This window comes from Trachurus trachurus (genome assembly GCF_905171665.1).
Source record: "Trachurus trachurus genome assembly, chromosome: 1".
NCBI classification, from domain to species: Eukaryota; Metazoa; Chordata; class Actinopteri; order Carangiformes; family Carangidae; genus Trachurus; species Trachurus trachurus.
Window position 1 is genome coordinate 33,647,055 of NC_139891.1, and position 27,308 is coordinate 33,674,362.

General features: G+C 40.7%; 1 protein-coding gene across 1 annotated transcript in view; it reads right to left on the minus strand.

Moving 5' to 3' along the window:
- LOC310988354 (slit homolog 1 protein-like) overlaps window positions 1-27,308 on the minus strand; it is a gene marked incomplete at both ends in the record, with an annotated part of 117,545 nt that overhangs the window by 12,890 nt on the left and 77,347 nt on the right. Inside the window, 14 exons of the mRNA XM_083974911.1 lie at window positions 2,003-2,133; window positions 2,244-2,502; window positions 3,872-4,009; window positions 4,270-4,363; window positions 4,526-4,665; window positions 6,134-6,228; window positions 6,711-6,835; window positions 15,180-15,343; window positions 19,955-20,026; window positions 20,286-20,357; window positions 21,132-21,203; window positions 23,165-23,233; window positions 24,385-24,523; window positions 25,881-26,047. Coding sequence (XP_083831037.1) covers window positions 2,003-2,133; window positions 2,244-2,502; window positions 3,872-4,009; window positions 4,270-4,363; window positions 4,526-4,665; window positions 6,134-6,228; window positions 6,711-6,835; window positions 15,180-15,343; window positions 19,955-20,026; window positions 20,286-20,357; window positions 21,132-21,203; window positions 23,165-23,233; window positions 24,385-24,523; window positions 25,881-26,047 — 1,737 coding nt within the window. The remainder of the gene's footprint in view (window positions 1-2,002; window positions 2,134-2,243; window positions 2,503-3,871; window positions 4,010-4,269; window positions 4,364-4,525; window positions 4,666-6,133; window positions 6,229-6,710; window positions 6,836-15,179; window positions 15,344-19,954; window positions 20,027-20,285; window positions 20,358-21,131; window positions 21,204-23,164; window positions 23,234-24,384; window positions 24,524-25,880; window positions 26,048-27,308) is intronic.

A 27,308-nucleotide genomic window follows, 5' to 3' on the forward strand; every position in this document is an offset into this window, starting at 1 on the left:
TACATACTTAATCACAGGTGTGAAACTACACTGAGATTTTATTTTATTTTTTTCCCATATACTCATCACTGAAACATAAAGCGCAATGTTCAACATGGTCACACTGACTGACCTCACCTCTATAGGAATGTTTGTGTATATTATGGGCATTTAAAATGTGTGAAAGGCAAATGAATGTGTCAACTATATATGAAAAAAAAGAAAAAGAAGCTCTAACTCTATAGCAACGCTTCAGTCGTGTTGACCTGAGAGCGCGTCGACGTGTCCTTGAACACAACGCTGAACCTCCAGCTGCTCCTGATGCTGTTCCATCACCGTGTGTGAATGTGTGAATGGTTGAATGAGACGTCGTGTGCGTCTTTGAGTGGTCGATAGACTGGCAGAGCGGCTTTATAAATGCACCTCATTTACTCCGTGAAAGAGTTTCAATAAAAACGGAACAATTTAACCTCCATGCAGGTAGGACGCACCGCGGGCCACGTGAGCTTTAACTGCACGTAGCTGCTTCAACAACTGGCTGAGTGCCGGATTAAAGACGGCTGCGCTTCAGCTCGTTGCATAAACCCCCGTTGACAAATGTTTCATACCTGTGTGTGTAGCGCACAAAACAGAGACGTGCCCGAGTGGTGAAATGGCTCGCCAGCCTGTAAAACACGCCGTGAAAAAGTAGCAGCTCCAGGAGGAAATACGTCTAATATGTATCACCACCTGCAGAAAACCCACCTGTCTTTGTATGCCAAAGTAAAGGTAAATGCAAAATTATGTTCAACGTCAATTTACCTGATGTAATGTAATGTAATGTAATGTAAAAGTGAACTGGTAGGAATTCAAATGTTAATGTGCCATTTGTAATTAAAACAAAACAAACAAAAAATATTAAAATAAACTTAAACATTTGTTGTAGATGGCAATTAATGACTTGAATATTTCAAACATTTCCTCTGGAGGATTAATAATTGGTCCTATATTAATAGATACTTCAACTATTGTGTATAATAATAGTAATGTAATTATATTTTGACTATATGTGTGGCGGCCTGGGAAAACCCGTCGGAAGTCACTGACGTTCTATTGTGGCAAATGGCCAAAATAGGTGGAAAGTACTATTTCCATGATTTTGATATTTTGTGTGATTCTGGTACTTTGAACTCCCTACTACAATGTGGTAAATAAATATTTTAAGAAAACAAAATGGAAAGTACTTATTTTTTATGTTTAAGTGGCGTTGTTTTTAGAGCGTTTCATTTCCAGCTGAGCCACAGCACAGCTGAGCTGCAGCAGCAGCGCTAGAGGAGAGGAGGTCCGTTGTTGTTGTAGAGGTAACATTCAAGGACCCTCGGAAAGCAGAGAATCCCGCGTTTCAGATGCTTTTTTACAGCTCGTCTTTATCATAAATGGTTCGGAAGTTATAATATGTTGTTGATGTTTTGTAAAACATGTGCAAGTGCCGATGATAAGTCCGGTTTAGCATCGATTCCACGTTCTGTTTAGCGTCTGTTCCCGTACCACGTGATTACAGGCACCCTATACGGTCCCTTCTTGTCATAGAGGCACCATTCAAGGACCCTCGGAAAGCAGAAAATCACACGATTCAGATACAGTTTACAGCTAATCTCTATCATAAACGGTTCAGAAGTTGTTTAATGTTTTGTAAAACACTCGTCTTCAGAGGGTTAAAACAGCAACGTTCTAGTTAAAACCATTTTTCTCACTTTTATTTTAAGTTTTTTGGTCATAATAGATTAAAATGCCCATAACTTTTAATCTGAAAGGGCTATCTCAGTTATGCAAACAGTTATGAATAGCTAAAAACTTCTAGTTTATGGAAATATAAAAAATGAAAATCCCACCATGTAAAGGGTTTTCCCAGGCCACCACACATATTTGGTTTTATACATTCAAATTGTTGTGACCAATGAATGCATAATAAGTACGATAATCCTAATACTGTGATTATTTCTCTGACAGTAGTGGTAGCAGTAAAGTCTACAACGGCGTGTACCTGTAGATGGCGGTGGCCGGCTGGTTGCCGGGGTCGTAGGTGACTCTGACCCGACCCTGGTGCAGCTCCACGGCGATCGGCTCGTTGTCTCCGTTGTAGAGCAAGATGCCGTTGTCCTCTGCTGTCGACACCTGAACACACACACACACACACACACACACACACACACCGATGAGTACATGTGTGTGTGTGTGTGTGTGTGTGTAGGTGTAGGTATATGTGTGTGTGTGTGTGTGCTCACCTGCAGTGTGATGTTGGCTTGAGGCCAGTTCTTGACGTCTTGAAGCTGAACGTACGAGTCTCTGTTGACGAAGTTGACGCTCACCAGCTTCTCGCAGCTCTGACCCTCGAAGCCCGGCAGACACTGACACACCGCCATCGTTACCGCCGCCGTCGTTACCGCCGCCTCCTCCTCCTCCACGCAGCGGGCGCCGTTCTGACACGCAGCCAGCTGGCAGGGCGACGGCGGGGGGGAGAGGGACGCCTCGCAGAACTCCCCACTGGTGACGGAGAGAAGAGAGAGGTTAGACAGAGAGGAGGTGACACAGAGACTCACAGCTGCTGCAGAGTCAGTTATATGGAGGTACGTTTCATTTGTGTCTTTGTTTTTCATTCTCAAAAACATTGACTTCAATCAAAAAAGATCTTTTCAATCAAAATAAACTTAACTTCAATCAAAAAAAGAAACATTTCAATCAAAGAAAAAAAGGGTTTGAATGCAAAAAAATATTTGAGACAAAAAAAAATGCATTCAAGCACTTCTTTTCTTTCATTGAAAATGTTTTTGTTTTGTTTTTTTGATTGAAAATATTTTTTTGGATCAAAGTCATCTTTTGTGGGCCATATTATGGGTAGGATATTTGTGTCTTTATAATTCAATCAAAAACATAAGTTGATTTAAACAAAATGATATTTTCAATCAAATAATAACTCACTTCTTTTTGTTCAAACGCAATTTTTTGGGTCTCAAATATATTTTGTATTCAAACACTTCTTTTTGATTGAAAAGGTTTTTTTTTATTGAAGTGAAGTGTATTTTGACCGAAAATATCTTTTAAATCGACTTTTTTTCTTTATTGAATAATAAAGACACAAATGTACCTCCATACTGTAGAACCCTTCCTTGGCAAGACGGTGAGTAGAAAATTGGTGAATTATCGATTTTTTCCCCAATCAAATGTATTTGATGAGTTTGATGAGGGAAACCAAGAAATCCCATAATGAGCCTCCGTAGCGTAGCTCTGAGCAGCTCACGGCTCTGCTCCGCCGTTCTAAAAATAGCTTGCACCGACAATTAAAGGTAACGAACCTACTGCTATGACTATAGGGATTATGGCAATGGGTCAATTTGCCAAAATGTTGAACTATCCCGTATTTTCTCATTTACAGAGAGATAAAAAGAGATATCCAAAATCCTCCTCTGTAAAAACTTCTGACTCTAATATGTCAACAAAATAAAACAAGAATTTTGAAAGGGGCTTTATCCATTGTTCAGATTTCGGTTCTGGAAATGTATGAAAATTAGCGCATATTTCATCAGATATTGCCTCATTTACATATTTAAACATAAAATGTACAAAACTTGTAATACATATAATATTTGTCTTAATGTAAGTGATAAACTTGGGAAGTTTCATGGTGATATCTGTTAGTTACATTTTTTTTACCCTATTCACCTGTAGTGTCTCCCCTTACTGTAAACCTCTACACTACACAACATGACTGAGTGGATCTAACTCAGTCAAGTGATTCTTATACATGGAGAAGTAGAGGCTGGAACTAGAAATGAACTAACTACAGGTAAATAAACTGATTTATTTTATTATTTCTAATTCCCAGAGTCCCCAGTGTCTCCAGTGTCTCCGGTACCTGTATCCCTGTGGACAGACGCAGCTGTAGCCGTCCAGATGGTCGACGCACTGAGCTCCGTTCTGACACCGATGATCCACACACTCGTTATAGTCTATACTGCAGTCCGGCCCCACCCAGCCTGGGATACACACACACCTGAAACACACACACACACACACACACACACACACACACACACACACACACACATACATTCAGTACATGAAGCACGATGCAGGAAATCTCTGCAAAACGTTACCTTTGCATGTGTTTGTGTTTGTATTTTTATTCTCATCTGGGATCTGAAAGTTTGCTGAGCCGAGTGGTGACAGAGTGAAAGGTGTGTGTGTGTGTGTGTGTGTGTGTGTGTGTGTGTGTGTGTGTGTGTGTGTGTGTGTGTGTGTGTGTGTGGTCACCTGGGGCCTGTAGGACCGCTGATGCAGGTAGACTGATGCTGACAGGGGTTTCTACCCGGAGCACACACGTCCTCCTCTTCCTCACAAAACAGACCTGAGGAGGAGAAGAGACAAAACAGGGAGAATAATAATAAACACATTTTGTTCTAAAACATGATGAAACTTTTATAAAACTCTATATTTATATCTTTATTTTTATTGATTAATATAGATTTAACACTTTTAGGCAGTGGGTCCGGTGTCGTAGCTGCTGTACCTGTGTACTTTGGAGAACACAAGCAGGTGTAGTTGCCCACTCCGTCCACACAGGTGGCGCCGTTCTCACACCCGTGGTCCTGACAGTCGTCCACATTCACCTCGCAGAAGGTGCCGTGGAAACCAAACGCACATGCACAGCTAAATGAGGAACAACAAACAAACACTGTAATAGCTAATACGTAGTAAACCGTTTTTAATTATTTCATGTGTGCTGTCTATGCTAGCCGTCCAATATCACATGTATATTTATATTAGTATGCTATAGTTTTGTATATTCTGACCTACAGGCCGATTTCCGGCGTTTATTCGAGAATTTACGGTATTTAAAGGGCATTTGCAGTCATAATCGATGTTTACCTCAGATGTCAGGTCACCTACAGTATGATCAGTTCATTTCATACCATCCTCCATACTCCCAGCTGCAGCGTGTGGACGTTTATATTCGTTTTTGTTCAAGAATGTATCGTTTTTTCAATGTTCATTAATGGGCTCCGGACTAATTTTATTAAATTGTTCTGTTGTCGCAAGTAACTTCCTTTTGAAATTTTAAAATCCGCTTTACTATTAAATGGGACTCTGAGGCATTTGTTCTCTGACCCGGAGAGCAACAGTGTGGAAGCTGCGGTGAGTCCGAATTTTGATTTAATTTCATTGTAAAGCGAATTCTAAAATTGAAATGATGGTCAAAAGAACGTTACTTGCGACCATAGAACAATTTAAAGCAGAAGTAAGTGATATATTTGTGTTAATATAAGTCTTAAATAGTTATATCTTCCGACAGCAATCACTTATATAGAGTGTTTGGTCTGAAACACGGGTCTGTCAGTCACTCTGCTCTGCTGTAAGCCGAGGAGAAAACTTCTTGTATACTTCCTTGTAGGACTGACCCAAAAAATTTGAAGCTTTGAAGCTTCGTTCGTTGCCATGGTAATCGATCATGAAAGTCCGTGATTGATTTTTTTTCCCCCTCCTTTTTCCCTTTTTGACACCGGTTCTCATCAGTAATTGTTACATTAAAATGAGTAGGCTACTTGGCATCCTGGAAACCTGCCTGATTTTGGAGATATGCAGTGTTTGTTTGCCATTACTTTCATTATTTCTGCTCGCACACACCCCCCCAGCCCCCCGCCCATCGATTTTTATAATCGATTTTATGTCCGCGAAGCTTCGATTATCAAAATATGATAATCGGGTCAGCCCTACTTCCTTGTATCCTACAACCTTTATCCAATGAGGAGAGAGAACGGCATGAAGGGCTGTGTGTGCAGCCAAGGGATGCACGTGAATGTGGTGACGTAGGGACGAGGGCGGGGACTGCTAACTCCATCGGCTGACAAGAAGTTAGACAAAACGACCGGATCGCTTACTTCTGCTTTAATAAAATTAGTCCAGAGCCCATTAATGAACATACTAGAAAAAACGATAGATTCTTGAACAAAAAACAAATATAAACGTCCACACGCTGCAGTTTGGAGTATGGATGGTATGAAATGAACTGATCATAGGTGACCTGATACAGTATCTGAGGTAAACATTGCTGCCAGTGTGGTTTAAAAGGACGACAGAGTGGCTTCGTCACCTCGATGAGCTCTCTAGGACTCGTTACCTGAAGCCTCTGGTCTGTTCGTCACTCAGGCAGCTCCCTCCGTTGGTGCAGGGGTTACTGACACAGGCGTCGACTGGAGTCTCACAGTGTTTGCCCTGAAGTATCACACACACACACACACACACACACACACACAGACACACACACACACACACACACACACACACGAACACAGAGCATATTTTAGACGAGCACACGACATTAGATCAGGTCCACTGAGTCTTTTGAAGGGATTACCAGAGACAGATGTGGGCTCAAAATAATCACTGACAACACGCAAACACACAACACACAACATGAAATATTGGATCAGTGGTTTTGAAACATTCAGCCGTGTGTGTGTGTGTGTGTCTGTGTGTGTGTGTCTGTGTGTGTGTGTAAATGGATTGGTGTGTGTCTGCTAGGGGGGAAAGCTTTTGATTGGATGATACAAGGCGGTGCCAACAAAAAACAGACAAAACGTGGTAACTAGATCACGCAAAGCCCTCTGCAACACGCAAAACACAGACACACACACATCACAAATAGTATAACAAACCACACACACAGACACACACAGACACACAAAGTATCATACCGTGAACCCGGCTTTGCAGGTGCAGGTGTACGGTTGTGTGTGATGGACCTGACACACACCCTGGTTCTGGCACGGCGAGGTCATACATGGACTACACTTGGCCTGGACGGACGCTTCCACAGGACCTGGTAACACACACACACACACACACACACACACACAGACACGCGCACACACACACACACACATAGACACACAAATAGGGCAGTTAGGGACGTTACCATCTTGTCATCAAGTCATCAACCAGACGAGATGTGACAGACACGACGGCCTGGAAAATAAGGAACCAATCTGAACCTGGAGCTGAGAAAACATTCAGATTGTCTCTGTTACTATATTAAAGGGATAGTTCACCCAAAATTCAAATTTCACTCATTATCTACTCACCCTCATGTCGACTAAGAGTTGTGAGAAGTTTCAGAGTCCTCCGTGGCTTCTCTGAGTTACGCAGCAGTGTTTGTCCATATAATGGTTGTCAATGGATACCAACTTTCTTCGTCCAAAAAGACACACCAAAAACCATCCTAATACCTCCATACTGCTCGTCTGTAATGTCCCTCTTGTGTTGAAGCCCCGACATGAGAAATTGTTCCGCCGGTCACACAGGAAGAGCAGTGAACTGAGACACTGGGAGCTTCCGCTACAAACAAGCTTAAAATATAGACGTATTTAATTTTTTTCGGAACAATTTCTCATGTCGGGGCTTCGATGAAACTATGGAGGTATTTGGATGTTTTTTGGTGTGTCTTTTTAGACGAAGACAGTTGGTACCCATTTGCAACCGTTATATGGACATGCACTGCTACGCCGAGACCCCCTGTAACTCAGAGAAGCCACGGAGGACTCTGAAACTTCTCACAGCTCTTAGTCGACATAAGGGTGAGTAGATAATGAGTGTGATTTGAATTTTGGGTGAACTATCCCTTTAAGATAATATTGTTTGTGACAATTTATCTGCAGTTGTTCCGGCGATTAAAACGATTACAAACTGGATTACAGTAGTATGGAGGTACATTTGTGTCTTTATTATTCAATCAAGAAAAAAAGTTGATTTAAACAAAAAAAGATATTTTCAATCAAAATAAACTTCACTTCAATATTTGAGACCCAAAAATTGCGTTTTAACCCTTTTTTCTTTTATTGAAAAAAATGTGACTCATTATTTGATTATAATACAGATACAAATATCCTACCCATAATATGGCCCAAATACAAAAAAAGATTACTTTAATCCCAAATTTTTTTTTCAATCAAATAATAACTCCTAATAACCTGAATAAAAAAAACAAAAACATTTCAAAGACAAAAAGTGCTCAAATGCAATTTTTTGGATCTCAAATATTTTTTTGCATTGATACCATTTTTTCTTTGATTGAAATGTTTTTTTTTTTTGATTGAAGCGAAGTTTGTTTTGATTGAAAATATCTTTTTTGATTTAAGTGAAATTTTTGGGGATTGATTAACAAAAACACAAATGTACCTCCATAAATTGATAGAAATTAAATAAAATGAAATAAAACATCAGATGTGAGGTTAGTGTGGTGAAGTCCAGATGTGAAATGAGATTTAAACATAAATTTCTCTCATTTCATAGGATGAAAACTTCAGAGACTGACGATCAAACAGTTGAGTAAAGTTGTTATTTTTCATACACGTTGTAATGGGTCTTAAAGGAATCAGATATTTAGTTACCATGCCCCCTCAAAATATGAATTAATGAATTAATATCACCTTACAATATCAAAAATGCCCCCAAACTCTTTTAAAACCAGACTCTTGGCACTTTGTTTTCCACAGGTCAGTCACAGCATCACAAAACACACACTTACAGTATATTTTAGTTTTTATCTGTGTTGTGTCTGTTTTATCTCTTTATAACTGTACAATCTATTCGCTCTGCTTATTTGCGTTATATTTGTGTATTTCGGTTGTGTCATTTCGTTTTCTGTGGACTAATGCAGCTTCACTTCCTGTTTTCACCCTCAGGATGAAAACTTAAGAGACTGACAATTTTTTGTTTGAAGCAGTAGTTTGTTTTGATTGAAAATATCTGTTAATATCTGAGTGAATTTGTTTGGGATTGAATAACAAAGACACAAATGTATCTCCATAGGATTATATAAATCAATCAAAGATGAAAATCAGGCTGAAAATTGGATTGTAAAAAGCTCTTTGCTGCCGCTGTAATTCAAATGTGTTTATTGTTCTCTTCACTGCGCCACATCATTTGAGGCTCATTTGTGTTTTTAATTTCCCCGTCACTCTTAATTGCTCTGCTGCTGCCGCTGCTGCCACTGCTGCGGCGGCGGCACAAAAACCACAGGAAAGAAGGTTTTATGACTCATTTTCTTTTTGTTTTGTTTTTTGACACATGACTGGTGTTTGGGCTCCGAGGAAACAGCTGGATGTGACTGACAGCACATCAGTCGCCCCGGCAGAGAGGAAGAGGTGGGATCGCAGCAGCGTGTCAATCACACAGCCAGCAGAGTGACAGGTGTGCTGTAAACATAAATGTAGAGCGGGGCGGGGCGGTAGGCGCTTTGTCAAATACAATCCAAGGAGGAAAAGCAATTAAAAGATCATAAAGAAGTGTAAAAATGACAACAACAAAAAAAAAAGAAGAAATTTACAGGTTGAACTTGAAGGAAACTGAGGTGGGAATGAAGTGATGACAGTTTGTGTTTGTATTAATTTGTCACTGTGTTTTAAAACAGAAACATCAACTCCTCCTATGACATATATATCTGCACGTTTAAGTTATTTTTACAACATTTTATATCATTAATATTTATTAGACGGGACAGTGAAAGGAGATCGCTGCTTTGGGGCGATGCCAACACGATGTACTCGAACACATCTGCACAGTTTTGTCGTGGAAAAAGTTGTCCAGTCGAAGTTACTTACAAGTCTGAGCCTATTTTGGGCTGTTTTTGAATACTTTTGATTTTTACCTTTGTATATACCTAAGAAAATTTTTTCCACTTTAAAGGGATAGTAGCATTTTTTTAAAGTGGGGTTGTATGATCTACAAATAGCCCCTAAGTACTTTAATTGCAGTAGAAGACTCTCTGCACTCCTCCCGTTAGCAACGCCAGCCCATAATAGCCCTGCCCAGAGATTTACAACATACAGTGTTGTGAACAGACCCAAAGAAACGGCCTATTTTCGCAGCCTAAAAGAGGTTTTACGTGAAAAAAAATACACAGTTCCATTGTTCGCTATAATGTATTTTTTTCCAGCCCTTCAAAGTGCAGGAAAAACGCAGTTTTTATTTGGAGCTAACCAACTGCTGATCGGCGGGCGCTAACCCTGGGCGGAGGGATACGTGAGTTGGTTAGGTCCAAATAAAAACTGTGTTTTTCCTGCACTTTGAAGGGCTGGAAAAAATTATATTATAGCGAACAATGGAACTGTGTATTTTTTTTCAGGTAAAACCTCTTTTAAGCCGCGAAAATAGGCCGTTTCTTTGGGTCTGTTCACAACACTGTGTGTTGTAAATCTCTGGGCAGGGCTATTATGGGCTGGCGTTGCTAACGGGAGGAGTGCAGAGAGTCTTCTACTACAATTAAAGTACTTAGGGGCTATTTGTAGATCATACAACCCCACTTTAAAAAAAATGCTACTATCCCTTTAACCTACTTTAACCTTTATTTACACATTAGGAACAAAAGTACACAAACATCACATGGAGAAGCTTCAGCTGATTCCACCACTTTCTCCAGTTCTGTAAAATGATAAATATATGGAGAGAAACGCGACACCTCCCACTGTTACACTCAGGTAAATATTTGTGTAGCTGCTGTCATATCTCTGGTTTTAAATGGTCTGTCAACGTCAAACTAAAAACTGGGAGAGATTTTCACATCTGCACTTTGGAGTGAAGTTGACAGCAGTGTGTCTCGATGTGATTGTGTTTTTTTATTTTTTATTATTATTATTAAACCTGTCTGTTCATGAGACTGACACTTTAGTACAATAATAAAGTGACGTTTGCACTGAGTGAAGTCTGCAGACGTCTTACTGTACGTCTCGATTCTCCAGCACCTCACTGATCCTGAGCTGGTCTGAGCGGCGGTCTTTCTGATGGCGCTTTGAAAACATCACATGATCTGATCACAGACCCTGGAGAAGTTAAAGGGATACTTCACCCAAAATCGATAATTCACCAATCATCTACTCTACTCACCGTCATGCCAAGGAAGGGTTTGGAGTCATCAAAACGCTTTAGGACTTACAGGGGGGGTCCGGCTAGCAACGGATTGTCATATAATGGCAGCGGATAGAGTTCACTTTTGAATCATCCAAAACACACAGATGTTCTCCTGTGTTTACATCAAACATCCAATGGTTTACAACGATGAACGAACATCTCGTGCAGCCACTGGGAGCTACTGCTACAACAAGGCTAAAAACAAAGATTAACCCTTTTTTCAGAACAACTTTTCCATGTGGCGGCTTCAGGACACTTGGGTCAGTACAGATGAGCAGTATGGAGGTATCTGGATGTTTCATAGTGTGTGTTTTGGACGACTCAAAAGTGAACTCTATCCGCCGCCATTATATGAAAATCCATTGCCAGCCGGACCCCCCCTGGAACTCCTAAAGCGTTTTGATTGATGACTCAGAAAGTTCTCCAAACCCTTCCTTGGCATGACGGTGAGTAGATGATTGGTGAATAAAAAAGCTATTTTTAATTAAAAGCTATGCTTCGCCCATCCCCCTTTTCAGACCAAGTGTTGTTGTTTTCTAACTGTGCTGTTGCTGTATTGGTATGTTGGTGTCTGTAGTGTGTACTGTCTGGTTGCTGTGGTCTGGTGTGAAATAAACACTACAAAAAAAAAAAAAAAAAGAATTATCGATCTTGGGTGAAGTATCCCTTAAAGGTACATTGTGTAAGAATTACTCTCATCTATAGCGTTGTGGTTGTAGATCACAAGCAACTCAGTCGTATTTTTCATGCTGCATTCACATGAAATTGGGCAGACGGCAGACGGACGACAGCCGCTGCACGTAACGGCATAAACAAGCCTCTATGTAAACAAGTGGTCCGTCAGCACGAGGCAAAACAACACACGTGACAATATGTTGTCATGGCGATGTGGTATTGTTTTACCGGCTTTCTCTCGACTTCTGTGACTAAAATGACATCTGGTTTGTTAGCGACGGCCGTCTGCCCGACTGCAGGTGAATGCAGCATCAGTGTAACGCTCCATTCCTCCTCACTGCGTTACCACGGTGACTTTTCACAGACGCCACCTCCACCTGAGCCGACAGCTCCGGTGTCTCCGCTGAGTTTCCGTGGTTTCCTACCGTCACGCCGCCACTGAACGTAAAAACATGGCGACACGACATGGCAGCAGCACCGAGCTCAGGGCCGTTGTAAAGGGGAGAAAGGTGATGATAACTCTAGGGGCCCAGCGCCCAGTAGGGCCCACAAAAAACAACCATAGTCTAATCTTTGTATGACTGATTTATTTGGCATAAGACCCTGACTAATACTCATAGTAATGCTGCGTTAGCGTCAAAACAAAGTAGGCTAAATACAAAATTATAATACATACGTAGTCTAAGAAAAAAAAAAGGAAAAGTCAGGGGGCAGGGGCCCATCTTTTTTTCTTTTCTTTTTTTTTCCCACTGTAATTTTTAATTTGAACATTATGATATTATTTTACATTTCTCTTAGTTTATTTAGGCTATTGCTATGGCCATTTGCGGCCATCGAGAGGTTGTGTCCATTTTTTGTACTCATTTCTTTTATGTCTGTGTTGATGTCTGTTGTCTTTGTTGCTGTATGTTTGTAGATTGTTGATTGTGTCTTGTCTCTTTTTGGTTTGTAATGTATATTAGGACCCCCTCGAAAACGAGAGGATTCCTCTCAAGGGGTTTATCCTATTAAATACATTTCTGAATGAATTTTAGTATTCTTTCAGGGGGCCCAGAATTCCTAGCAACGGCCCTGACCGAGCTTACCCGCGCCATGGAGATATGAATGATATGAACGGCTCATTCAGAGCTGAAAGGAACACTTCAGTTTGTTGATGGGGGGGATTACTGATTAATGAAAAACAGAATTTTGAACCAAATAATAGATTTTCGTGAATAGATAACAGAAGAAGTTACACAATGTCCCTTTAAAGGTTCTGAAGAAGTTCTGATTGTTGTAAACACAGAAAACATTAGAGAATCATCCTCCGGACTAAAAAACTCATCATCCAACCCAGGAGTTTTTCTCTGTGTTTTCATCATCACAGTTTGAAAAACGAAAATTAATCTAATTCCCTAACAGCTCGGTGTCGGTGCAGCTGCAGCAGACAAAAAGACAGTTTTTGCCCTTTTTTTTTTACAGTATTTTTAAGATCTCATACAGATTAATAATGATGTTCAAAAAGTTATCACATCACAAGTGAAAGTAGCACATCAGCGTGAGTCTGAGCTCTGTTCATTAGCTCAGATTATTCTGGATGTTCACATGAACGTGCGCCAGCGTGACGTTCGACAGATCCGCTCGCTGCTTCTTTGCACTCGTTTCGCTGCAAATGAACGAGGTCGAGGTGAAATCACGTCTCCACCGAGTGTCACGGTGACAATCAGAGAGGGAAACGGTAAAAAAAAAAAGAAAAAACAACACAGTTTCTACTTCTGCACCTGACACAGAGGACATGTGGAGAGGCTCCGTCTGCACGTCGGAGATGTGGGGAAGTTTAATTACAGTGAGAGATCGCAATGAATTTTACAGCGATAAAGTATTTGGATGTTTAAAAATATAACAATTAGCACCTGCGATAATACACACAGGGCCTGGTGGGGGAAAAAAAAGGAAAGAAAAGTCTCTAATGGAAAGTTCACAGTATATTCACACCTTAAAAAGAGTGGGATCAAACCTCTGAACTAGTGTTTTTTTTCACTGCTGTGATGTTTCCACAGAACTTTTCCTCAGGATCGCTGTTGTTTTTAATGTGTTTCAACACCTTTAACTACTTTTTTTTTTTTTTTGGTCTTTTATTATTTCACAATTTCAACTCACTGTGGAATAATTTAGCTTTAGTTAAAAAGAAACACACAAAAAAACTGACAGAAGGCAAATCCCCCAGCACGGGAATAAAACGCTGAATAAAAGAACAGAGCTCTCATCACACAGCTAAATTAGCAGCTCGTTGTTTTAGAAATCACACAGAGCTAAACGTAGATTAAAGCCTGAGTGACATCCCATAATAATATGATAGTGAACTTATATGTGAAGAAGAAAGGACCCGGAACAATAAACAATAAAACACAAACACAACACAAAGCTGCTCCTCAAACGCATTAAAGTCAATCTGTTTAAAGGCGTATTCAGTGAAATCAAGTGTAATAATAAAGACATTGAAGCTGCTCTGCAGGCGTCTTTATGTGTTTATAACAGCAGCTTCTCCGTCCTTAACGACCACTCCATGTGCTTCACACCAGCGGTCACATCACATATACTGAGCTTTTACACCATGATACATAGTGTAACATACATACATACATACGCAGGAATGTGGACACGTCTGATCAGATCGTGTGACGTTTTTTAAAGCGCCACAACGATAAAAACAAACACAAGGTCACCTAGAGACACGCTGCTGTCAACTTCACCCGCAAAAATGCAGATGTGACGTTGACCGACCATGTAAAAGCTGAGATATGATTGTTTTAATTTGGACAGAAAGCGTTACAGTAGGAGGTGACGGACAGGCGTGGCATCTCTTTCCATATATTCATCTTTTTACGGAAAAAAGTGTTGCTACTTTACGTGATTTTAGTGTGTTTTTGGGTCCAATGTGTTTCTAAAATACGTTAAAGTGAAAAAATAATTGTCAGATCATAGAGGTGAAGTTGTAATTATAATAAAGATTCCAAACATGGGGATGGAAGAGATTTTTTCTGTGTTCAAAGCGTTCAGAAACGACCCAAAACTGGCTCAGAGCCCTGAAGGGATTAAAATAATCAACCTTGGGTTGTTTGACTCTGTGTTTTTATGAGCTCTTTGTTTCATATTCAGGCTCTACAGTCAGTCTGAAGGTTGTTTTCAGACGTGTGTTCAGTAAATGTGGAACATGTCCGTCTTGTATTGAAGCCCCGAAATGCGAAATTGTCCCGAAAAAAATGAAATATGTCTATATTTCAAGCTTGTTTTGTAGTGGAAGCTTCTCGAAGCTCCTCTTGACGAACCGGGAAGAGTATTTGGATGTTTTTTGGTGTGTCTTTTTGTTACGAAGACAGTTGGTATCCATTTGCAACCGTTATATGGACATGCACTGCTACGCCGAGACCCCCTGTAACTCAGAGAAGCCACGGAGGACTCTGAAACTTCTCCCAGCCCTTAGTCGAGTAGTTAATGAGTATGAAATTTCAATTTTGGGTGAACTATCCCTTTAAGAAACAGATTTTTCAGGAAGACAAAGTGCTGAGTCATGCTCCAGAGAGGCCGGCTTCCCGCTGACTCACCCAGACACTGGAACTTGTCGGCGGGCGTGGTGAGCAGCAGCTTGCCCTCCATGCCGCGGGGGCCGGCGCAGCGGGCGATGCCGGGCTCCTTGTAGCCGCTCTTCACCCAGTCTGACAGCCAGAGCAGCCGGCAGTCGCAGTACAGAGGGTTGGCCCCGATCGCTCTGAGGGGAGAGACAGAGAGAGGAATAAAAGGTTTAGGATTATATCACTTCGCTGTTTCACTCAAAGTCAAAGTCAAAATCTTTATTTGCCATTTGTGTAGATACACAGGATCCACCCATGGGCGTGGGTGAATGAAACACCACCAGGTCTGACAGTAAATTGACGACATAGTCATTAAATCAACAATAAAAATACAGTGTAAAATAATACATAGACGCATGTCGGATTTTGTGCATACACACATAGGAATTTCTGTACGGTTGTTCCAGGTCAGGTGGAGAAACAAAAGAGAACACACAAAGACATACAAGACACAATGAAAAACACTTTAAAAGGGCTCAAGCCTGGGATTAACCCTCCTGTTGTCCTCCTTGGTCAAGGAATGAAGGAAGGACGAAGGGAAGGAAGGAAGGAAGGAAGGAAGGAAGGAAGGAAGGAAGGAAGGAAGGAAGGACGAAGGGAAAGAAGGAAGGAAGGAAGGAAGGAAGGAAGGAAGGAAGGAAGGAAGGAAGGAAGGAAGGGGAAAAGGAAGGAAAGATAGAAGGAGGGAGGGAACAGATTGGGTCAAAAAGGAAGGAAGAAGTAAGGACGAAGGGAAGGAAGGAAGGAGGAAGGAAGGAAGGAAGGAAGGAAGGGAGGGAGGGAGGGAGGGAGGGAGGGAGGGAGGAAGGAAGGAAGGAAGGAAGGAAGGAAGGAAGGAAGGAAGGAAGGAAGGAAGGACGAAGGGAAAGAAGGAAGGAAGGAAGGAAGGAAGGAAGGAAGGAAGGAAGGAAGGAAGGGGAAAACGAAGGAAAGATAGAAGGAGGGAGGGAACAGATTGGGTCAAAAAGGAAGGAAGAAGTAAGGACGAAGGGAAGGAAGGAAGGAAGGAAGGAAGGAAGGAAGGAAGCAAGGACAAAGGGAAAGATGGGAGGAAAGAAGGAAGGGGAAAAGGAAGGAAAGATAGAAGGAGGGAGGGAACAAATTGGGTTAATTGGGTTGAAAAGGAAGGAAAGGAGGGAGGGAACAGATTCATTCAAGGAAGGAAGAAGAAGAAAGAAGGAAGGAAGGGAAGGGAAAAGGATTGTGGAAAGAAAGATGGAGGGATGGAACAGATTTGTTCAAGGAAGGAAGGAAGAAGGGAAAGGGGAAGGAAAGAAAGATGGAGGGAGAGTGAACAGATCAGGTCAATTGGATCAAAAGAGGAAGGGAGAAGAAGTAAGGACAAAGGAAAGGGAGGAAGGAAGGATGGAGGAAGGGAACAGATTAGGTCAATTTGACCCAGAAGGACGACAGGAGGGTTAAAAAAAGGACAAGGACATAACATTTCTAAAAAGGCCAGAGATCTATGTCTATAAGTAGATAAATGTAAGAATAAATAGGTGTAAAGTGCCAAGTGCTACTGAGGTGGCAGCGTGTTGTGTTGCCATGTGCCCGGGTTATTTTGTGTTTGCTAAAGGTCTGACTGTAGCCGGGTAGAAACTGTTGAAAAAGCGTGATCTGTGTGTGATGATGCTGTCCGGTCGTTTGCATCTGAGGTTGTACAGTATGTGCAGTGTTTGTGTTTGAGCAGGGAGTGAGCTGGGTGTTGTGTGTCTTTAATGATCCTCTGTGCTCGCTTTTGACAGCGCAGTGTGTAGATGGAGTTCATGGATGGATGGACTCGTTTTCAACATTTAGTTTTATTCAAAAGGCTGCAGCTGTGTGACTTCTATTCATCTGTCTGTGGCTTATGGAGAGATGTTTGAAGAAGAAGTGAGGATGGAGTGAAAGGATTGATACTGACTTTTTGTAATACCTTGTCATCTGTTTTGTTTTTTGGTTCATTTGTTCCTATTATTATTATTGTATGTGTATGTATATGTACAGTATATATATATTTGTTCTCTTTTATTTCATTCCATTTTGTATTATTTTGTTTATAATACTATCTAAGATATATTAATGTTTCTTTTGTTTGTTTTGCTTTGTTATTTGTGCAATTGCTTTTATACTGTAGGTGAGGTTTAAATATATAAGCCCGTAGTGGGTTTCTAACTCACCTATACATGTCTTTTTTTTTTCAATTTTATTGTTTCTTTTATAATAGTGGAAATAAACATAAAGATAAACATAAAGGTGGAAAAGAGAAGAGAGGGATGGAGGAAGGAGAAGGAGAAGAAGGAAAAGAGCAGAAAGAAGGAAACAGGAAGGAAGGTTAATTAACCTTCATTAACATGCAGTCGATTGCAGCCACAAGGTGGAGCTCTCAGCCCTCACACACACACACACACACACAGACACACACAGACACACACAGACACACACACACACACACACACACACACACACACGCACACACACACACACACACACACACACACACACACACACACACACACACACACACACACACACACACACACACACACACACACTCTGAAGCATGGAGCTAATGATATTCATTTAAACCGGGTCAATTGATTCACTTGATAAGATTATCAGAGACAAATGTGGGATCAAATATCGCTCATCACATATAATGCTCTGCCTCACACACACACACACACACACACACACACACACACACACACACACACACACACACACACACACACACACACACACACACACACACACACACACACACAGAGGACAAGGTCAGGATGTCTCAGTCATATGAGAGGATGTTCCAGCTGTAAATCTGTGAACGTCCACATTCAGCAGAAACAACTGTGGTTATTGTCCTTTGTTTTAATCTCATTAACTGGACGACAGATGAGTTTCCATCACCACGACGACAACAACGATGATGATGATGGTCTACCAGGAAATCGACACACAGCAGTTAGTTTGGAGAATGGTTAAAAAAAGCCCATTTTCCTGGTAACTTCACACTGTAAACTTCTGTGAGTGTGTCGCAGTCCGACTATCGGTGTCAAAATCGTCCGTTTGCAAACGTATAGTTGATTTTCCCACTATGCATATTTGTACAGATGTGTGTTCTCCATGTTACAGCTTTCATGTCAGGGAATCGTTGTACTAAACATGTCAGAAACACTTTCAGATTCACTTCCTACAAAGTTTCTTTTGCTGTAAAAGTTTGCTCATCTTGACAAATGCGAAAACTTAAAGGGATAGTTCAACATTTTGGCAAATTGGCCCATTGCCATAATCCCTATAGTCATAGCAGTAGGTTCGTTACCTTTAATTGTCGGTGCAAGCTATTTTTAGAACGGTGGAGCAGAGCCGTGAGCTGCTCAGAGCTACGCTACGGAGGCTCATGGGATTTCTTGGTTTCCCCTCATCAAACTCATCAAATACACAATCCAACAACTCCAAAACGCTCTGGTGGACAAGTTGTGACCTGCACATTCACCACGCTATGAGATAATAACACAACGTTACCAGACAGAGTTGTTTTAGAGGTAAATTCATGCAAAACCACTGATGCGCGTTGCCTTCAGGGACAGTTTTTCATCAAGCAGTCTCTGTATTTCCCTCTAAAACAACTCTGTCTGGTAACGTTGTGTTATTATCTCATAGCGTGGTGAATGTGCAGGTCACAACTTGTCCACCAGAGCGTTGTGGAGTTGTTGGATTGTGTATTTGATGAGTTTGATGAGGGAAACCAAGAAATCCCATGAGCCTCCGTAGTGTAGCTCTGAGCAGCTCACGGCTCTGCTCCGCCGTTCTGAAAATAGCTTGCACCGACAATTAAAGGTAACGAACCTACTGCTATGACTATAGGGATTATACTGTAGCAATGGGCCCATTTGACAAAATGTTGAACTATCCCAAAATTACAGAGTTAATTAGCCCATTTATATACTTTCTACTATTGTTATAACTTGTTAACAAGTGACTTATCTGATGTGGGATCAATAAAAGTTTATTTTATCTGATCTTAAAGGAGCCGACTGTACATTTTGCTATTGCTACGTAGCTAACGTTTTTCATCACACACCTGTGCAGAGGAGGAAGGTCACGTCTTCCATCCAGATACACTGACTGACGAGTCGTGAGGATGTTATTTCAGAGATGATGTCATGTTTCACCGGACAAAAATAAAACTCCTTCCTCCCTTCATCTTCACTTCCATCCGTCCTCCTCCTCCTCCTCCTCCTCCATCATCCCTTCTTCCATCCATCTCCATCTCTCTCCTCCCTCCACACTTACTGTAGATCCTAACATTGACTCACATGGGTCACGCTCGACTGAAGATGATTATACTGTATATGCAGACACACACACACACACACACACACACACACACACACACACACACACACACACACACACACGCACACACACACACACGCGCGGATCGATAGCGCCATGGGAAACGATGGATCTTTGCAGCTAATTCAATCCAGCAGACGGCCACTTTAAACCATCCATTCTCTGTGAACTGGACTCTATCTGACTGCAGCCATAAAGGGTTAGCAGGATGAACATGTATCTATCACACACACACACACACACACACACACACACACACACGCACACACACACAGACCTCATTCTGTCACAGAGGACGGACCCGGCCGTCCGTCACACTCAGCTGGTGCCGTCGTTTTGTTATGTAGCTACAGTACCGACGACGTCGCTGTGCATGTGAAGTTGAACCGCATTTGTGTTTGAGTGCTTACAGGTGAGACAGCGAGGCCACGTCGCTGAAGATGCCCTGCTGCAGCTCCGAGATGTCGTTGCCATGGAGAGAGCTGAAAGATGAAAGGCAGACGAGGGTCAAACATGGTCAAACTGTAAAAAAAGAAAAGAATAAAAAAAAAGAAAAGACTCGAGAGTGTGAGAGGCAGCGAGCCGACGTTTATACGTTGATATACCGCCTTAAAACACACGGAGGCTCGTTGTAATGAAGCAACAGGAAGGACGCTGACATGTGTGTGTGTATATGTGTGTATATCAGTGTGTGTGTGTGTGTGTGTGTGTGTGTGTGTGTGTGTGTGTGTGTGAGCTCACAGCAGCCTCAGGGAGCGCAGGCCACCCAGCGCCAGAGGAGGGATACAGCGCAGTGAGTTGTAGCTGAGGATGCTGCAACACGAGAGAAAAAAAAACACAACAACACATCATACACTGTAAAAACTCAAAATCTTTCCATGAATATTTGTCATATTTTTTGTCAAAATGTCTCATTTCTAGTCAAAACTAATCTCTTTTCACTTAAAATAAGACTCATCACCTAAAAAAGAACTTGTTTTTGAATCATTTTCACTTGTTTCAAACAAATTTTCACTTGAAATAAATAGAAAAATCTGCCAGTGAAAGCAAGTTTTTTGTGCTTGTAATAAGGAAGAAAAACTTGCTCCACTATCAGATTTTTCTACTTATTTCAAGTGAAAATATGCTTGAAATGTAAAAAGTGTCTAAAAACAAGCTACTTTTTATGTGGTGAGTCTTTTTTTAAAGGTAAAATGAGATTTGTTTTGACTGGAAATAGGACAAATATTCTTGGTAAGATTTTGAGTTTTTGCAGTGTAACATAACACAACTTCAGATTAAACACACAATGCAAACAAGAACACAAACGCACTCATAAAGGGTTAAAAAACAAATAATTCGACACGTGAATCTGTGTGTGTGTGTGTGTGTGTCGATATGACGCCACAGTAACTTCACCAGCGTGACCTTCTGACCCCGGTTTAATTGTAGCTCTTGTTCGCAGGGTTTCATAGTTTCTTTATATTGACGAGAAATCAATCACAGAATTGAACTGCACTGTATTTGTGTGTGTGTGTGTGTGTGTGTGTGTGTCTGTATGTGTGTGTGTGTGTGTGTGTGTGTGTGTGTGTGTGTGCGTGGACTCACAGTGTGGTCAGCTGGCTCATGTTGGAGAAGGAGTCGTCGGACAGCGAGCTGATTTTATTGTTGCTCAGATCTCTGCAGAGGCAAAAGTCAATTCTAATCAAAACCTACACACACACACACAACATATGCACAAACACACACACACACAGTACAGTAAAGTACACACTCTAAATAACACAAACTGCAATCTCTTCCTCTCCATTAAACACACACACACAGAGATGCACAGTTTCACATTAGAGCAGCGTACACACACACACGGCTCAGCACTGATCACATGAGAAAGACTGTGTGTGTGTGTGTGATCATATGTTTGTGTGTGTCTGTGTGTAGCTGTGTGTGTGTGTGTGTGTGTTATTGTGTGTTATTACATGAACACACTGTACTGTATGAAGCCTATAGGAATGATCTGACTACACAGTCCACAGCTCCCCCTGCTGGATCCACTCATAACTACAGACACAGAGCGGTTTGTGTCTGATGCTTCATTTAATATTATAAATATTCAGAGTTTCTATGGAGATACATTTGTGTCTTTATTATTCAATCCAAAAAAAAAAGTTGATCGTAAAAAAAAGATGTTTTCAATCAAAATAAACTTCACTTCAATCAAAAAAAACCTTTTGAATGCAAAAAAAATATTTGAGACCCAAAAAAGTACGTTTGAACCCTTCGATTGAAAAATAAATCAACTTTTTTTTGATTGAATAATACGACCCAAATACATGATGACTTTAATCCAAAAAAATATATATTTTCAATCAAATAATAACTCACCTCAATAAAAGAAAAAAAACATTTTCAATCAAAGAAGAAAAAGTGTTAGAATGCAATTTTTTGGGTCTCAATTATTCTTTTTTGCATTCAAACCCTTTTTTTCTTTGATAGGGTTAGGGTTTTTTGTTTTGATTGAAAATATCTTTTTTGATTGAAGTGAAATTTTTGGAGATTGATTAACAAAGACACAAATGTACCTCCATAAGTTGATAGAAATTAAATAAAATGAAATAAAACATCAGATGTCCAGATGTGAAATGAGATTTTAACATAAATTGTAGGATGAAAACTTCAGAGACTGACGATCAAACAGTTCAGTGAAGTTGTTATTTTTCATACGCCTTGTGGGTCTAAGGACAGAGGATGTTGTTACGATGCGATGTAAAGCCCTTTGAGACAAGCTGTTTGTAAAAACGGGCTATACAAATAAAATTGCCTTGCCTTGCCTTGTAATGGGTCTTAAAGGAATCAGATATTTAATTACCATGCTCCCTCAAAATATTAAATTAAGTAATATCACCTTACAATATCAAAAATGCCCCCAAACTCTAAATCCAGACTCTTGGCACTTTGTTTTCTACATCACAAAGCACGCACTTATATTTTAGTTTTTATCTGTGTTGTGTCTGTTTTATCTGTTTATAACTGTACAATTTGCTTATTTGCGTTATATTTGTGTATTTCGGTTGTGTTATTTCGTTTTCTGTGGACTAATGCAGCTTCACTTCCTGTTTTCACCCTCAGTCTGATCCTCTATAGATAATACACAGTATCATCTACATGAATAGACAGATTGGAGGTTGTTAAGACTGACTCGGCCAATAAAACCACTCCATGTTTCTGTTTCTGTTGTTAAATTGTCCTGAAGTTGAAGGTTTAACAAAAGAAAAATATGACGTTGCAGCTCGACGTCAGACGAGGAGGAACTCTTTGTGCAACAATAATAATAGTGGGGTCGTTTAAGGCTCAGTCATTTCAAATTGGTGTTAAAGTTTGGTTTTCACTTCTAAGTTGAAGTTTAGGGTCTATAGAACAATTTGAGTCCGAGTGTCAAACACACAGATAAAAAAAAAAAGCCCTCTAGGGGGCGCCGCAAAATATGTAAACTGCTACAACTTTTGATTAGATTAACCAAATTTAACATATGAGGTATGTATGAATGGATTCAGAATTAAAAGGAGAAGAACAATTACACATGCATCCGACCCCACTATAAGATTCAGAGAGATTGTGTGAGCGGACGGTTTGTTTCTTACACCAGCTGCAGGTATCTGAAGGTGGCCAGCTCCTTGGGGACGCTGGTGAACTGGTTTCCATCCAGATACCTGAGAGGAGGAGGAGGAGGAGGAGGAGGAGGAGGAGGAGGAGGAGGAAGAGGAAGAGGAGGAGGAGGAGGACGGAGAGAGAGAGACAAACGTTTATCACACTGAAGAACCAGAATGTTTCAGAACAAAACGCGACTATAAATAGAGTTTGATCCGTTTTTTTTTAAAACTCAGACACATAATTACAGCCGGAGATAAACGCCACTGATGAGATGATTTACTCTCTTGTTTTAAAGCCGTGTGTTTTATATCTGCTGACAGGATCGTCTCCGTGGCGATGGCGGTGTACAGAGATGGACAGAGTACTCGACCCCAGTACTTGAGTAAGAGTACAAATACTACACTGCAAAAACTCAAAATCTTTCCAAGAATATTTGTCTTATTTCTTGTCAAAATGTCTCATTTCTAGTCAAAACTAATTTCTTTCCACTTAAAATAAGACTCATTACGTAAAAATTAACTTGTTTTTGGATCATTTTCACTTGTTTCAAACACATTTTCACTTGAAATTAGTAGAAAAAGTGAAAATCTGCTTGAAAGAAGGAAAAAGTGTCTAAAAACAAGCTGCTTTTTAATGTGATGAGTCTCATTTTAAGTATAATGAGATTAGTTTCGACTAGAAATAACATTTTGACTGAAAATAAGACAAATATTCTCTGTAAGATATTTGATTTTTTGCAGTGTAATGCTCAAAATTTACTCCGTTACAAGTAAAAGTAGCTCAGTCGACATGTTACTCGAGTAAGAGTAAAAAAGTACTTGCTTTTAAAGGTTCTTAAGTATCCAAAAGTACATGCTTTTAAATGTACTTTAAGTAAAAGTAAGAGTAAGAGTAAATTTCTTATTTTTCACATCAATGAATTATTATAATTGTTTCTAAATGAATTTAAGGAGCTTTTAACTCTTGTTTCTGAGAATGAACTCTTTGAAAGCAGCTGCACTGATGTGCTGCTTTTAGGGGTTAGGGTTTCCTTCTTTGACAAACACAGCTTGTGTCCAATAGGATTTTAGAAAAAGACCTGAAAGTAACGAGTACTTTTCAGCCTTCCTAGAAATTAACTCGAGTAAAAGTAAAAAATATTTGTCTTGGAAATGTATTCAAGTAAGAGTAATAAGTACCAAAGAAATCTAATGTGTGGTGTGGGACTCACAGCTCGGTGACGTTGCGCGGCAGCCCCCGCGGCAGAGCCTGCAGGTGCTTGTTGCTGCAGCGGACCACCGTGTCCATGCAGGTGCACTGGCTCGGACACTGAGGCCCCGGAGAGCAGCTGCTGTCGTCCAGCACAGAGCCTGAGGAGGAGGAGGAGGAGGAGGAGGAGGTGAAGAAGCTGTAATGTTGAAACATTAACGCTCACACAGTAGACGTTGTGTTTATATCTGAAGGTGTGTGTGTGTGTGTGTGTGTGTGTCAGGGTTCACCATCTTGTCTTGAAATCATTTTCCAGGACTTTTCCAGCTGCTACAGTCTGACAGAGACGTTGTCACACTGATACAGTGGTTCTCAAAGTGGGGTCAAACTCAAAAAACTCAAACTTTTTCTTGAAAATTTACCACTTTTTTCTAGAATGTTTTTAGTTTTTTTAAAGAATTTTTTACCACTTTTTTATAATTATTTATTTGTCCTTTTTTTTTTTTTAGAAATCTTACCACTTTTTATTAGAATCTTTTTAGTTTTTTTTTAAATAATGTTTTTTTTTACCACTTTTTTATTGTTATTTATTTGTCCTTTTTTAGAAATTATTACCACTTTTATTACGATTTTCTTTGAACTTTAGAAATGTTACCACTTTTTTCTAGATTTTTTTTTTTTTTAGAAATTTTACCACTTTTATTAGAATCTTTTTAGTTTTTTTTTAAATAATGTTTTTTTTTTTTTACCACTTTTTTATTGTTGTTATTTTTCCTTTTTCTTTTTTTAAAGAAATTATTACCACTTTTATTAAGATTTTTTTTTTTAACTTTTTTTTGGAGAAATTTTACCACTTATTTCTAGAAGATTTTAAACTTTTTTTTTTTTGGGGGGGGAGAATTTTTTACCACTTGTTCTAGAAATTGTACCATTTTTTTCCCCCAGAAATTTCTATGTAATATTTCCAAAAATGTGTGCCATTGGCCCTAATTTGAACATACAGTGACTAAAAAAGTAACGTTGTTCAGTCTCAGAACAAATATTTGTGTATTTCTGGTGTTTGCTTCAAAATTTTGTCCAATGGGGGTCTGTGTTCTAATTTGTGTCAATTTTCGGGGTTCTTGATGTAAAAAAGTTTGAGAACCACTCCACTAATACACTAATCCCACTGTTAATACTTTGGAGAAGTTTTTTTTGACAGTTGGGCCTTATTTTGTACATTTAACCAGTTTGTTTCTCTGTTTATTCATCTCTCAGCCCCAGAAGTCTGATTTAAGGATGTGCAGTCTGTGGTTCCAACTTATCTATGACATAATCTCTTACATGCTTAGAAATTGTAGCATAGAACAACGCAAAAACATGTTGTTTTTGTTTTTAAACCACACAGAGATAACAGGTCCAAGACTGGAAACACTGAAAAAGCCAAACAGAGCTCTGGAAGCTGATGTCACGATGTGATAAATAATTTTTTTCTCATTTTCCATGTGTTTTCCATGAGGTGTGTTGTGTGTAACGCACCGTCCTCGCAGCGGAAGTCGGGCACGGCGACGTCCTGCAGCGGGATCTCCCTGAGGAAGGCGGGGCCCTGGCAGCGAGGGTTCCCCGTCACGATGCGGCGGCTGCGGAGCCACGGCCCGAACCAGGACAGACGGCAGTCGCAGCTGAACGGGTTGGCCAGCAGGTTCCTGAGGAGGACGAGGACCATGATGAAGATTAGAAAAGGGGGGTCAGGACCAGGAGGACTTGAAGCTGATCCAGATCTGAGAGTTGTTCGGGTTTTTTTGGGGGTTGCAGCCTCACTGACAAATCCCAGAAATGCTCCGACGTTGTTATGTCCTTCAAAGCCAAACTTAAGACTTTTCTGTTTATCTGTGTATTTCCTTACATGTCTTTGTGTGTATGAACTTCTGTGTATCTTAGTATCTATTGCTGTTTACTTTTTAATATGTTGTACTATCTCTATGTAAAGCACTCTGAACTGCTTCTGCATGGTATGGTGCTATATAAATAAATTTGAATTTGAAAAAAAAAAAAGAAAAGGCTTTTATTTTGTAGGGACTTCCTGGGAGCCTGGAGCGCTGCAGGTTGGCCCAATTCCAATCCGACCCCTCACGGACTCACTGACTTAGGGTGTATTCACACCTGTTTAGTGCGCACCCTGGTGCGCACCAAATATTAAAATGATACATTGTTTCATTTTTCAGTTAGTGCGGTTGCGTTCACACCTGCTTTTTATCACTCGGGACCAAACTTGGAGAACGTCACGTCTCCATGACTACCGGTTGGAATCTGGAAGCGCTGATTGATAAAACTTTCATGATGGAGACTCCAGTAGAGCCGGTTGTTAGTAGCTCTGGTCATTTATTTCTATATTGTTTGCATGTATAACTCTGTGTGGTACTTCCGGCTGGTTTCCGGTTGCGTTCACCCAGCTCGGTCCCGTTAGTTCCCGGTTAAACATTAAACACGGACCTCCGCTGCTCGGTAATCAGCTGCTCCGCGGACCCGAGGGACGGACCCGCCGACCTGAGCGGACTCAGCGGACACGCACTGACCGGCTGCCCCGCTGCTGCTGCTTCGTTTGTGGGGACAGAGCTCCGCAGCACCGGAGCACCGGGCGGTCTCCCCGCTGCGTTAACCCGTTGTCAGTGACTACGGGAGCCCTTTTAGCTCAAACTTGTTGAGTTCGCCTGGCAGTTGGCTCGCACCAGAGTGCGGTTGCTTTCACACCTAAACTAGTGCGCACCAGAGTTCGGCTGGAGCCGAACCGAGACCACCTCCTCAGGCCGCACTAGTTTTGGTGCGCATTAGAGTGCGTTTTGCTTTCACACCAACCCAAACTGGACCAAATTTAGTGCGCACCAGATTTAGTGCGCACTAACACTGCAGGTGTGAATACACCCTTAGAGGCGCGTTCACGGGAAGTCCGTGAGTGTGTGAGGGCTG